The 15,000-nt window shown below is 42.9% G+C and overlaps 1 protein-coding gene across 1 annotated transcript in view; it reads left to right on the top strand.

Annotated features, from left to right (window-relative positions):
- The window catches only part of ptprsa (protein tyrosine phosphatase receptor type Sa), a gene marked incomplete at its 5' end in the record, with an annotated part of 191,343 nt that overhangs the window by 163,539 nt on the left and 12,804 nt on the right, over positions 1 to 15,000 (top strand). Inside the window, 3 exons of the mRNA XM_084308481.1 lie at positions 8,683 to 8,861; positions 10,655 to 10,781; positions 11,845 to 11,970. Of these exons, the coding sequence (XP_084164607.1) occupies positions 8,683 to 8,861; positions 10,655 to 10,781; positions 11,845 to 11,970 (432 nt within the window). The remainder of the gene's footprint in view (positions 1 to 8,682; positions 8,862 to 10,654; positions 10,782 to 11,844; positions 11,971 to 15,000) is intronic.

Raw genomic sequence — 15,000 nt, 5'->3', positions numbered from 1 at the left:
ACCGTCCTTTTCAGATGGCTTAAGTTAACCAAGGACTGGGGGAGGGGAATAATTAACATTTTAAGATCATGGTGAGTTAAAATATAACCTATGGTTCTGTTTTTCACATTGAGATGGTTAAATTATGTTAGAAAAAGGTCCACCGGTAGGCTACAGTTTAATTTTATTTTATTTAAATAACTTTAAATTGAATTGTTAGGCCTATCTTATGCTCTTATTTTGGTCAGATATAACAATTTTCTTTGTAGTAACTTTTTCCAAACAAAAGCGTTTTAGAAGAACAAAAGCGTCTTAATAATCACATGATGGAATATGACTTTGTAATCAGATAGTAGACACCTGCCGCTCACTGAGAATACATTTGGCATTACTCAAGACAGCAGATTCCTTTCTCTTTCAGTCTGTGGCTCATATCAACATAGTGGCTACACTGGACACACAGAAGTAAGCTTAGACTTAGAGGCATGGAGTCCATTCTCTTTAAATGTCAACGCATTTTAGCCTCAGGTAAGTGATTGAAATGGCCTTATTTACATGAGAAGTATCTTTCGGTTAATAGTCGCATGTCGGATGTAATGGAAGCTCAGATGGGACAGAAAGCAATTATGCTCGGTTTTCTCCGAGCCTCACTTAAATTATTTAATCACCCAAGCACACACCGCTCAGAATTATTATTGTCTTTGCTGCAATGAAATGGAATATTTAAGCTCTCCACACTATTTTGGCGCATCGTTTATTTTTTGGGGGGAGGATTTGGAATAATTATGCTTAAGTGAAGAGGAATTGGTCATAATCCAGTTTGGTCATAATCCAGTGGCCACAAAACAAAGGGTTTTGTGTGACGGCAGAACAGTCTACGTTTGAACTGAACAAAGATGGGGGTGGAGGGGGGGGGGGGGTTGATTCTTGCAGGGTTCACACAAGGTACTTGAAGTGCTTAAAGTGCTTGATAAATTTATTTTTTAAGTCAAGGCCTGGAATTCCTTGAAAACAGCCAATTTTTTAACAAGGTGCTTAAAAAGTCCTAGAAATTCAAATCAACCATTCACATTGAATGTTTTGTTCATCCATGATCAAATAGTTCTGAATCAATAAATCGTTTCTTTTTTGTTCTGTTTTAATCAAATCTGACGAGTCGCTGTATCGCACGCTCCAACTGCTTTTCCTCATTTATTCGCGTGTGATGCTCTAGCTTGCTCTAGCTGGCAAGCAGGCCAAGATGATGCTTAAAAAACTGAATTTAAAAGTGAATTGTATCCTTCGAGTGACATCCTTGAAAATGGAAAAATAGTGATTGGAAATGTACTTGAAAAGTCCTTGAATTTCATTTTGCAATGTCTGTGGGAACCCTGTTCTTGGATAAACTGACTACTAATACGTGCGTAGATGCACCCGAGCCAAACATTTCACAGTCGAGAGAACTTCAGAACTGATCTCCCTTCCAATAAGACTCTGTTGACCTTGAATCACCAGAGCCATTCACCCTATATGGCCCCAAATCATTCATCATATTCCCAACGCTATTCATCAACCCCACCACCCACCACCCCACCCACCACCCCAACCACCACCTGCCAAGAAACAATAACGACGTTGGTTGTCTTTGTATTCTTTTTATTTTTTTCTTTCTCACCCAACCGCAAGCGGCGATGGTATCTCAGATGCCATCTCTAACGGCGACAATGCTGAGACGCTGCGTCAGGAGTCTTGCGGGATTCATAAATTCCAATGCAGCTGCAGAGAGAGAGAGAGAGAGAGAGAGAGAGAGAGAGAGCTCGGGGGAGAAGTAATTAATGCTTGATGATGACAAATGGGGGTTGCTGGCGGGGCAAGTGGGGAGGGACGTTGGCTAATGAACAAAGGGATGAGTATATCCTCGCAAGAGAGCAACGCTAAGAAAGTGACTCGGCAGAAAGTTGCACCACAGAGAAGAAGTGGAGGGAAACGCTAGCCTCTTTTAAACACTAGCCTCTCTTAAACACTAGCCTCTTTTAACTCATTGACTGCCACGCTGTTTTTCCATCTTTACTCCCTAGCGCCAGCGTTATTGACCATTTTCATGATGTTTGCGGACCCATCGTATATTCTATATTATAGCTATGGAGACAATAGTATGGCTCATTTGACAGGCACTATTTATACTCCAACAGGGACAAAACTGTTTACTTCTACATACCTTCGTTTGTGCGCCCCGTTTCACAATAATCCAGGCTGGTTTTCTAGATTGTGAGATATAGAGTGTTTTGTGTGCATATGCACAAATCTCGCGGCTGCTCGCCTGAAACCTATATTATTGCCAGGTCAAAGTTAAACACTACCATGTTTCTTCACAAAGCCATCGGGGGGGTGGGGGTCGTTTTCCGACACTGCGATCATTACAAAAGCATGTTTTATGATGGGGTTCGGTAAAATAGACGTTACCTTTGTCAGCAAGTTTTGATTGATTGAATAGTTTATTGGTTTAGAATGGAAATCACACATATACATTTGATCACAAAATGAAACAGGTATACATTTTCTCCATTTACCAATAGGATTTCATAAAACACAATAAAGCCATAGGCTTGTTTCCATTCTCTCGCTTATGTCTTGGATCAGAACAGGATCAATACTAGTGATGCACGATATATTGGCCGCCGATATAATATCGGTCGATATGGCAGTTTTTTTACACATCGGTATTGGTCCGATATCAAGATAGGGCCGATATGGGCCGATATAAAAAAAATATATAATATTTTTAAATCTTTTTTTGGCCTTAAGTAGTTTAAAAATATCAGTCATTTCTGAAAATAAGTTACAAAAGTAAAAAAAAATGTGTTTTGGAAAATAGCTCTTTATTTGATTATCATAAAAACGTGTTTTCTAGACAGAGATATCGACATCGGTAAATATCGGTATTGGCCAGAACAGCAATATTAATATCGGTTATCGGTATCGGCCACAATTTTCACATCGGTGTATCACTAATCAATACATATAACGTTAGGTGGCCCGCATCCGTTGTCTTCTTCTTCTATAGTCTGCTCGGGCCAAACTATACCACAGAGCCGAATAGGTATAGTATTTTTATGATTTACCAGAAGTGCTGAGTCCAACATAGTCTGGTGGAAACGCACCTTATCATCCATAATCATCATCCATATAATCCGTTTTGTCTTCTTCTTCATAATATCCAATAGTTCGCTCTAGGCGATCGCCATTGTCGAACGTTAGATGGCTGTAGTTTGCTCACTGGTGCTCACTCCCTAGTGCTTTGGTTGCTCTCACTGAACTGGCCCATGCAGTTCATAAGGTAGGCGATACTGCCACCTGTCTGGATGCAATCGTCATTGCTGGTCCCAGGCACACTCACAAAGGCCCGCGCGAGTGTTTAGAATAAGAAAATAAAAAAAAAATGAACTAAAAACGAGATATCTCGTTATTGGCGCTCAATGAGTTAAACACTAGCCTCTTTTAAACACTAGCCTCTTTTAAACACTAGCCTCTTTTAAACACTAGCCTCTTTTAAACACTAGCCTCTCTTAAACACTAGCCTCTCTTAAACACTAGCCTCTTTTAAACACTAGCCTCTTTTAAACACTAGCCTCTCTTAAACAATAGCCTCTTTTAAACACTAGCCTCTCTTAAGCACTAGCCTCTCTTAAACACTAGCCTCTTTTAAACACTAGCCTCTTTTAAACACTAGCCTCTTTTAAACACTAGCCTCTCTTAAACACTAGCCTCTTTTAAACACTATCCTCTTTTAAACACTATCCTCTCTTAAACACTAGCCTCTTTTAAACACTAGCCTCTTTTAAACACTAGCCTCTTTTAAACACTAGCCTCTTTTAAACACTATCCTCTTTTAAACACTAGCCTCTCTTAAACACTAGCCTCTTTTAAACACTAGCCTCTTAAACACTAGCCTCTCTTAGACACTAGCCTCTTTTAAACACTATAGCCTCTCTTAAACACTAGTCTCTTTTAAACACTAGCCTCTTTTAAACACTAGCCTCTCTTAAACACTAGCCTCTTAAACACTAGCCTCTTTTAAACACTAGCCTCTTTTAAACACTAGCCTCTTTTAAACACTAGCCTCTTTTAAACACTAGCCTCTTAAACACTAGCCTCTCTTAAACACTAGCCTCTTAAACACTAGCCTCTTTTAAACACTAGCCTCTTAAACACTAGCCTCTTTTAAACACTAGCCTCTTTTAAACACTAGCCTCTTTTAAACACTAGCCTCTTAAACACTAGCCTCTTTTAAACACTAGCCTCTCTTAAACACTAGCCTCTTTTAAACACTAGCCTCTTTTAAACACTAGCCTCTCTTAAACACTAGCCTCTTAAACACTAGCCTCTTTTAAACACTAGCCTCTCTTAAACACTAGCCTCTTAAACACTAGCCTCTCTTAAACACTAGCCTCTTAAACACTAGCCTCTCTTAAACACTAGCCTCTTTTAAACACTAGCCTCTCTTAAACACTAGCCTCTTTTAAACACTAGCCTCTCTTAAACACTAGCCTCTTTTAAACACTAGCCTCTTTTAAACACTAGCCTCTTTTAAACACTAGCCTCTTAAACACTAGCCTCTTTTAAACACTAGCCTCTTTTAAACACTAGCCTCTTTTAAACACTAGCCTCTTAAACACTAGTTTCTTTTAAACACTAGCCTCTTTTAAACACTAGCCTCTTTTAAACACTAGCCTCTTTTAAACACTAGCCTCTTTTAAACACTAGCCTCTTTTAAACACTAGCCTCTTTTAAACACTAGCCTCTCTTAAACACTAGCCTCTTTTAAACACTAGCCTCTCTTAAACACTAGCCTCTTTTAAACACTAGCCTCTTTTAAACACTAGCCTCTCTTAAACACTAGCCTCTTTTAAACACTAGCCTCTTAAACACTAGCCTCTTTTAAACACTAGCCTCTTTTAAACACTAGCCTCTCTTAAGCACTAGCCTCTTTTAATAAATACTAAAGATTTGAAAGATCTCTGAAGGAAAGACAAAGCCGGCATAATGACCAGTCTTCCTTACAGCGACATCGCGGGATCTCTGTCTTAAAAAAGGGGGCTAGTGTGAAGCGGCGGGTTGTGTTTTGATACTTCCAGACTGCCACTGTGAGGAGTTGGCCTCTGCGGAGTCCTTGAGAGAAACTGATGAGAGCACAGAGGAGAGATGTAAAGTTGTTTTTTGAGTGTACTTTTCTGGCATATGCTCATGAATAACGAGCAAATTTGGCTACAGATTTATGCATGCATAGCTGCGTGTGCTCACTCACGTGTGCCCGCCCACACACACACACACACACACACACACACACAGGACGCAACACAAACTATTATTCAACACTTACAGCATCCAATGGCTTTAGTGTCACCCGTGAATTCTAGCTTAACAGAGTGTCGTGCCTAAATATTGTAATACATTTTGTATCAGCACACACACACACACACACAGGACACAATGCAAACTGTCATTCCACACACGTCATTATATTACCCCTGTGCTCCATATAACCTTATGACTGTATATCATGTAATAAATCGTGTGTTCTGCAGCTCACTTAGCATCCAGTGACATTTGCGTTGCACCCGAATAGACCCAATCTGGAAGAATATTCTAGCCACTGTGTCCATGTCCAGAGGTCCCACGGGTGCGTCTCTGCCCTGCAGGGTGCCAGGTCGTCCCTCTGGGCGTTCGGGGGGCCCAGCCGGGGGCCTCTTTAGCTCTGCCAGCCGCTCTCAAGGCCCTCCAGGTGCCACTGGGAGAAAGGGATCAAAGGGAGGACAGGAGAGTGGGATGAGAGGAGTGGAGGAGGGGGCTTGGCTCAACTCCAAGTAGCCAATGACAGGGAGGGAGGGGGGGGGGGGGGGGGGGGGGGGGTAGGATAATGGTGTGAGAGTGAGAGGGATGAGAGTTCCTGGCCTAGCGGGCGAAGCTCTGGGTGCGCTTGTGGCGTAGACAGGGTTTTCTCTACAACGACATGGCGGAGATGTGAACCAAAGGGCCGTGAGACGAAACGTTGGAACAAAAGACGGGTCTGGTGGTTGTTCTCCATTACTGAGGAGGATGACTAAGCTAGAGACAGGTGTACACCTCCGTGTGGTTTCCTCACGTCATTCATGCACCAACAAGATTCACAAATAACATCGAGTGTCAAGTGTACCTTTATTAATCCCCTTGGGGAAATTCAGGCGTCATAGTAGCATGGGGGACAGGGGAGGTACAGGCAGGAAAAAAGATAATAATATATAATAAATAATAAATTATTCATTTAAAATATATAAAATAATACAAATAATAATATAATGTCATAATATTGTATAACATGTATAATAATAATAATAATAATAATAATAATAATAATAATAATAATAATAATAATAATAATAATATAATAATAATAATAATAATAATAATAATAATAATAATAATAATAATAATAATAATAATAATAGAATGGCAATATATTCTATGGGTAATAGTATACTGTACATGTTGCTCACACTGATTACACATGCACCTAGTGATGTTGGTGAACAAGAAAGCAACTATCTATTTGACTTTAGGATTCATTTTAAAATTCTTTTATTTGCTTTTAAAGCTCTTCATGACCTTGCCCCACCCTACCTCTCTGAGCTGTTGCAGGTCTATACACCTTCTCGCTCTCTCAGGTCAGCTGACCAGCTGCTCCTAGTAGTGCCTACAACCAGGCGTAAGCTCAGGGGGGCCGTGCCTTCTCCGTTGTCGCCCCCAAAATGTGGAATGAGCTGCCACTGCAGATTAGGCAGGCCTCATCACTGCCCCGTTTCAAAAGGCCTCCTTAAGACCCACCTTTTCTCTCTGGCTTTCGACACCATGTAGCTTGTTGATTTTATGATCTTATTGTCTTACTGTGTTGTTGTTTTATCGTTCTGTTACTGTGTCCTTTGCTTTTAAATATATATATATTATTTTTTTAAGTACTCTGATTTATTTAAATTTGTATTGCTGCCTATGTTTACCTATTTTGTTTTCTTCTCTGTTTTGCTACTCTTGTTTTTTAATCTATTTTTAGTGCTGCTTATAGTTTTTAATATGCTCCCTCTGTACAGCACTTTGTGCCCCTGTGGCTGTTAAAGCGCTTTATAAATAAAGTTGGATTGGATTGGATTGGATATCTATTTGATTGTATAACAGGAAGAATTTCAGCTAAATGAAACAACGAAAAACACTCAAGTTCAGGCAAAGTTCAGGCAAAGTTTGAGAATGTAAAGCTTTTCTAACACTTTGTGCGCTCGGCACCTAGTCCCCGACAGCCTCGAACTGCCAACCCTCAGATCACCAGCACCATGGCCCATACGTCAGAAACCACTCAACTATCTTGTTTTATTTGCACTCTCAGCCAAATCCGTTGCAGGCTTGCAGGGAGAGCAGAGCCTGTATCAACAAATACAACTGTACACTAATTGGTTTAATAATTATGACGAGAGTGTTCATGACAGAAATACGGTATATTTATGGAAAAGATGCGTCTGCCATTGAAGCTGCACCGTCATCAGTAAAGCTCTCTCTACGAGATGAGACGAGGACGAGGTGCACTTTATTATGTTCTGTCATTATATCCCTTCTTTCTCTGTTTGTGCCCCTCTCCTCTCATCCCCTTTCCTCCCCTCTTCTCCTCTCCTCCTCCCTCTTCTCCTCTCCTCCCATTTCTCCTCTTCTCTTCTCTTCTCTCCTCTCCTCCCCTCCCCTCTTCTTCTCTTCTCTGCTCCTCTCTCCCCTCTTCTCCTCTCCTCTTCTCCCCTATTCTCCTCTCCTCCCCTCTTCTTCCTCTCTTCTCTTTTTCTCTCTTCTCCTCCCTTCTTCTCTTCTCTTCTCTCCTCCCTTCTCCCCTCTTCTCCTCTCCTCCCCTCTTCTCCTCTCCTCCTTCCCTCTTCTCCTCTCCTCCCATTTTCTCCTCTTCTCTTCTCTCCTCTCCTCTCCTCCCCTCATTTTCTCTTCTCTTCTCCTCTCATCCCCTCTTCTCCTATCCTCTTATCCCCTCTTCTCCTCTCCTCCCCTCTTCTTTCTATTCTCTTCTCTCCTCTCCTCCCCTCCCCTCCCCTCTCCTCTTCTTCTCTTCTCTTCTCTTCTTCTCTTCTCTTCTCTTCTCTTCTCTTCTCTCTCTCCTCTCCTCCCCTCCTCTTCTCCCCTCTTCTCCTCTCCTCCCTATTCTCTCTCCTCCTCCTCTCCTCTCCCTCCCATTTTCTCCTCTTCTCTTCTCTTCTCTCCTCTCCTCCCCTCTTCTTCTCTTCCTTCTCCTCTCATCCCCTCTTCTCCTCTCCTCTTCTCCCCTCTTCTCCTCTCCTCCCTCTCTTATTTTCTCTTCTCTCCTCTCCTCCCCTCTCCCCTTCTCTTCTATTCTCTCCTCTCCTCCCCTCCTCTTCTTCCTCTTCTCCTCTCCTCTCCTCTTCTCCTCTTATCCCCTCTTCTCCTCCCCTCTTCTTCTCCTCCTCTTCTGCTCTCCTCTTCTCCCCTCTTCTCCTCTTCTCTCCCTTCTCTTCTCCTCTCCTCCTCTCCCCTATTCTCTTCTCCCTACCCCCTCTCTCCACCCTCCTCCTCCCCTCTCTCCACCCTCCCTCCTCCCTCTTTCCATATGTCCCTCCCTCCTCTCTCCGTATCCCTCCTTCAACCGCATCCGGCATTTCCACCTCTTCCTCTCCCTCCCTCCCTCAGCGATTGGCTAACTCCAAGGCCCACACGTCACGCTTCATCAGTGCCAACCTGCCCTGCAACAAGTTCAAGAACCGGCTGGTGAACATCATGCCCTACGAGACGACACGTGTCTGTCTGCAGCCAATCAGGGGCCTGGAGGGCTCTGACTACATCAACGCCAGCTTCATCGATGGATACAGGTAGGAGGGTGGAGTTTTGGGGGAGGAGCAAAGGACTTGGCGTTGTGTGTGTGTGCTATTCTATAGTGTAAATAGCAGCAGTGTGTGTGTATGTGTGTGTGTGTGTGTGTGTGTGTGTGTGTGTGTGTGTGTGTGTGTGTGTGCGTGTGTATGTAATAACTGTGCTTGTGTTGTGTCTAAGTCACTTAAGTTGCTTTTGTGTGTTTGATGATCAAATATCCCACTACATGCAAAAAGGCAGAAATCGACCCACTTTACTTTGGTTTTTGATATATTCCATGTGGTTTTTGGTATTATAGCACTAGGCAGAATTCATAACAGTACGTTACTATTACAGTACACTACTTAAGCCTGATATCTACAAGTAGTCATACCCATATCAGTACCAGTGTGTTTCTATTGGCTCTATACAGGGGTGTAACGGTACGTGTATTCGTTGCGCGACTTCACGTTACGGGCGTCACGGTTCGGTACATCCAGCCATACGACGAATACGTCTCATACGACACTAGGTGAAACTAGGGTTGCACATTTTACAAATGTATGCTCAATATCTTTACTTTACTTTACTTTACACTGGCTTACTAACAGCCTTAACGCAGAAGGTCATTCATTTAACGTTGAATATCAAGCTTGTATTGCCACATTAGATGATGAATAAAAGGTTGAGCTTGTAAAGCATGATGACAAGCCGACAGAACAAATTAACTGCACACTCTGCACTGGGCTGTTTCTCCCCTCCTCCCCTCCCTCTTACTACAGGTGTCCCTGAAACAAAACCAACCATGAATGATATGTTTGTAACACAGCAGGGTCATTACAATAGGCTGAACATTTCATTGTTTTCTTGTTCGCCTAATAATGTTAACAAAAAAAAAAAACACGCAAACGTACTTTTGCTGATCTGGACTGTCCTCTGAGCTCCTCTCAAGTCGAGCTGCAGTGTTTAAATCCAAAATATTGATAGATCCTCTGCCATTGTTGTGTAACATGGCATCTCTTTTCTAGAGTCGTCTTTCTCTGCGTCACGTGAAGTTGAATCTACTCTAGAAGTTAAAGTGAAACTATACACCGGTGGGGGTGGGGGGTGGGGGGTGGGGGGTGGGGGTGGGGGTGGGGGGTGGGGGCAGTAGGCAATTAATTTACTCAAGTGGATTCCTGAACACAGAATGACACCGTTATCACTGACTGACTATTGCAGCAAGCCTAGTGGAACTAAGTATAACTTAATACAAAATAATTATATTTAATAATAATAATTATAATTAGGGATGTCCGATATTATCGGCCTACCGATATTATCGGCCGATATTGGCATTAAATGTAATATCGGAAAATATTAAAATGTATTTAAGCTTTATTTACCCAGGCAAGCAAGTAAGAACAAATTCTTATTTTATTTATTGTCAAAAGTATGCATAATGTTGTGTTAATTCCACAACAAGAGATATGTAATGTTAATTACCTGAAATTATTCAGTTTTTTGGGGGGGGGGGGGGCCCTGCATATATCGGTATCGGTTGATATCGGAAATTAAGAGTTGGACAATATCGGTATATCGGTATCGGTAAAAAAGCCAATATCGGACATCCCTAATTATAATAAATATATAATAATCTACATATTGTTTTCCTGTTGTACCGAACTCGTACCAAACCGTGACCCCAAAACCGAGGTACGTACCGAACCGTGGCTTCTGTGTACCGTTACACCCTACTATATACGTATGTGAATCCTAGGACATTGGCAAAACAGTAAATTCTGTGTGTGTGTGTGTGTGTGTGTGTGTGTAGGCAACAGAAGGCCTACATCGCTACGCAGGGCCCACTGGCAGAGACCACAGAGGACTTCTGGCGTATGCTTTGGGAGAACAACTCTACCATCGTAGTCATGCTGACCAAACTGAGAGAGATGGGACGGGTAAGAGACACACACACAACACACACCATCATATATAGAACAGACATCCACATACTGTACACACAAACACACACACCATCATGTATAGAACAGACATTCCCATGAGCGCTGTGAACTGGAATAGGAAATAATCAAACCATGAGGACCTGCATGACATGACTGTCTCTCATTTTCAGTTACAGAATAATAGTAAAGAGAGACATAGACTGATCATAAAGAAATAGCTTAGAGATAAATTAGCGGAAAGATATAACATTATCTTAAGACGACTTCTTCCAGCAAAAGCCATTTATTTTCTAAACATCATTGTATTTAACTACCGTCTCCGAGCACGGTATCCACGGCAACAAGCATCATCAGGACCCCCAGCGAAGTAGAGCTTGAAGCCGTGGAAGAAGGACCTCTCGTTAGCTATAGATGCCTCCCGTCTACAGACACACTAATACACGCGTGTATGCATTGTTGGGAAAGTTCACTTTCTAACATGAACTAGTTCAGTTCATAGTTCATAATAAAAAAAAATTTAACAAAAGTTCATGGTTCAAAAATGAACTCGTTTATAGTTTATAGTTCTTTTTTCAATACGTTGCTGCAAGCTTTTGAACGAAGTAATGTTCTGTGATAGAGCGCCGAGAATGAACGCCTTCACACAATTACGTTCATCTAGTGGAAATGTTCAGTTCACGTTCGCCCAAAAATTATCAACGATAACAACGATCGTTCATTGAACGCGTTCAGGTACATCGCTGCGTGTATGATATGTACGCACGGTGCTGACGAGCTTCAGTGGCCACACATTGGTGGATATGGTTCCTCTGTGAGTAATCGGTTTGTCTTTATTTTTTATTTTTTTTAATGTACTATGATGCTACAGTTACTGTAGTTTCTGTTGGGGAACTCATGACAATGTATACGTTTCCCCAACGGAACATGTCACGGCTTCTTCTTCTCTATGTTGCGTCTCTCTCTAGTGATCCCTAGTGGAGATCTTCAACCTAGCTTGCTGGTTCTGATATGTGTGTGCGTGTCAACCTAACCTGCTCCATGTCCCTCCCCCCGACAGGAGAAGTGCCACCAGTATTGGCCGGCAGAGCGCTCTGCCAGGTACCAGTACTTTGTGGTGGATCCCATGGCTGAGTACAACATGCCACAGTACATCCTGCGAGAGTTCAAGGTCACAGACGCCAGGGTGAGTGTGTGTGTGTGTGTGGGGAGGCTCAGTGTCCACGCTACAAGCATGGGTGGCAATATGCCCCAATCAGTTGCTTCATTTTCAATTAAAAACTGCAATTCATTTTTTCGGAATGATGGAGCATTTAACCTCGGTTATCATTTTTTCGGAATGATGGAGCATTTCACCCTCGGTTATTTCTTGATAGGATTAATATGACAAACCTGCCGTGTCAGAAGTTTTTTTTTCCAATATATTTTAATTTAGAAGAAAGTCCACTTCATTAATGATTGAATTGAAAGTTAATAAAATGTGTCGCTGAAACATGGTCCTTAGAACATATTCCCTGGAACATATTCCCAGAAACTTAGTCCCTAAAACATAGTCCTTAGAAATATAGTCCCTGAAACATAGTCCCTGAAACATAGTCCCTGGAACATAGTCCTTAGAACATAGTCCTTATAACATAGTGCTTAGAACATAGTCCTTATAACATAGTGCTTAGAACATAGTCCTTATAACATAGTGCTTAGAACATAGTGCTTATAATATAGTGCTTAGAACATAGTCCTTATAACATAGTGCTTAGAACATAGTCCTTATAACATAGTGCTTAGAACATAGTACTTATAACATAGTACTTATAACATAGTGCTTAGAACATAGTGCTTATAACATAGTGCTTAGAACATAGTCCTTATAACATAGTGCTTAGAACATAGTCCTTATAACATAGTGCTTAGAACATAGTCCTTATAACATAGTGCTTAGAACATAGTCCTTATAACATAGTCCTTAGAACATAGTCCTTATAACATAGTGCTTAGAACATAGTCCTTATAACATAGTCCCTGGAACATAGTCCTTAGAACATAGTCCCTGGAACATAGTCCTTAGAACATAGTCCCTGGAACATAGTCCCTGGAACATAGTCAGTGGCAGTATTATTTGGGGCAGTTATGTGAAATTATTTGGGGCAGTTATGTGAAATTGGTTTGTACTCCTGTCCTGCTCAGATTAGAGAGGGGCTCATGTTTTGTCAGAAATTAGTATAACCTTTTCTACTGAGTGACTATGAAAACCCACTTTACCATAACTATGTTTAAACGTAGTGTCATTACTTAACCGTAGCCATCTTTTACCGTAGTGTCTTTACTTACCAAAGAGCGTCTCAACTTCACAGTAATTATCTTTTACCGAAGCCACTTTACTTCACTTCAGCTACTTCACTCTTTCACCGGCGTAGAGTATCCTCTGGCTTTACATCAGCCCAATTACGGCGGCCATTTTACAGCCGCAGCAGCAGCAGCACAATAGAGCAGCGGTAACAGCCCACTCGCCTCCTTTAACCGGTGGATATTTCAAATGATTGCCTAAGCAACGCGCGGCTAGTTAGCAGCACTCATGTGGTCTCAAAAAGCCCACATCACCCCCCCCCCCCCCCAAACAGCCCCAACGGGGAGATTAAGACGTAAAGGCGGCTTTAAGCCGGCGCTCCGTTACTACATGTAGAGACACACACTTACGCACATTCTCACCAGCACGCACACCTCTCCCACGCACCATGTAACCCCCCTGCATACAATCTTCCTCCTTTGCATGCACACGCGCACACACACACACACACACACACACACACACACAGAGACTCACTGTCTCCCAGACACATTACATCGCCCCCGTACACAAAGGCGCATGTATGTTGTACACACTCCTCCTGCGGTACATACGCACACATGGACTCCCACACACCGCGAGTGCCTGGGAGAGGTGAGGTCCAGCGCCGGTGTCTCGCAGGGCCCGTCTTAATTGGGATTGAATCATCAAAGGGGCCCACTCAGCCAATCAGGACGCCCGCCTGAGATCTCTCCACACACGGCGAATGAACAGGACCGCTAATCACAAACGACTGAGAGAGAGAGAGAGGGAAAGAGAGAGGGGGGGGGGGGGGGGGGGGCGGGCTTTGGCAGAAGCAAGTCTGCTGGAGGCTGTGTTTGGTTGGGAGGAAGCAAGATGTGTGGAGGGGGGTGTATGTGGTTTGGTGTGAATGTGTGTATTAGGTGGGTGGTGGTGGGGGGTGTTTATATGTTTGTGTGTTGTTTGTGTGTGTGTGTGTGTGTGTGTGTGTGTGTGTGTGTGTGTGTGTGTGTGTGTGTGTGTGTGTGTGTGTGTGTGTGTGTGTGTGTGTGTGTGTGTGTGTGTGTGTGTGTGTGTGTGTGTGTGTGTGCGTGCGTGCGTGCGTGCGTGCGTGCGTGCGTGCGTGTGTGTGTGAGTGGTTGTCGTGTTATTGTAGGTTTAAGTCACGTAGGAACATGTGTATATGCACGTGTGTATATGCACGTGTGTGTGTGTGTGTGTGTGTGTGTGTGTGTGTGTGTGTGTGAGTGTGAGTATGAGTGTGCGTGTGCGTGTGTGTGTGTGTGCGTGTGTCGCGTGCAGTGATACCATAGACTCCATGCCTCAACACTCTTGTCTGGCGAGCCAGTCACGTATTTAATCACACAATTTGACACGCTGCGCGCCCCCTCGGGTTGTGTGTTAAATTTTCTTCTTGCCCCCCCACCCCCTTTCTTTCTTTCTTTCTTTCTTTCTTTCTTTCTGTCGCTTTCTTCTTGGGCGCGCTTGGTTTATGGTGTTGTTGCCTTAGCAGCCTTTTTCATTTTTAATCCCTGCGTTGAGGCGAAATATTGAAACAAACAAACGCGAAAAAAATAACAAAGGCTACGGAAGAAAGAGGGAACGCATGACACGTCATGAAACGCTAGGAGAGAGAGAGGAAGAGAGAGAGAGAGAGGAAGAAACAGGGAGAAAGAGAGAGAGAGGAGGAGAAAGGGAGAGGGAGGAATAAGGCTTTGATGAAAGGGAACACCAGAGACACATTTTTTGTCTAAGAATCAATGTGGAAAAAAACATCTCTCCTGCGTCAGCACAGATCTTAAAGTGGCTCCTCTTAACAATCGGGGTATCCAAGCTGTCATGTCATCGGAGAGAGAGAGAAGGGGGGAGAGAGGGATGGAAAGAAGGGGGAGAGAGAGGGAGAGGGAGAGA

The sequence above is a fragment of the Notolepis coatsorum genome (genome assembly GCF_963971535.1).
Source record: "Notolepis coatsorum genome assembly, chromosome: 2".
Classification (NCBI taxonomy): domain Eukaryota; kingdom Metazoa; phylum Chordata; class Actinopteri; order Aulopiformes; family Paralepididae; genus Notolepis; species Notolepis coatsorum.
The sequence above is the reverse complement of the archived record's forward strand: the minus strand, read 5'-3'. Positions and strand labels throughout refer to the sequence as shown.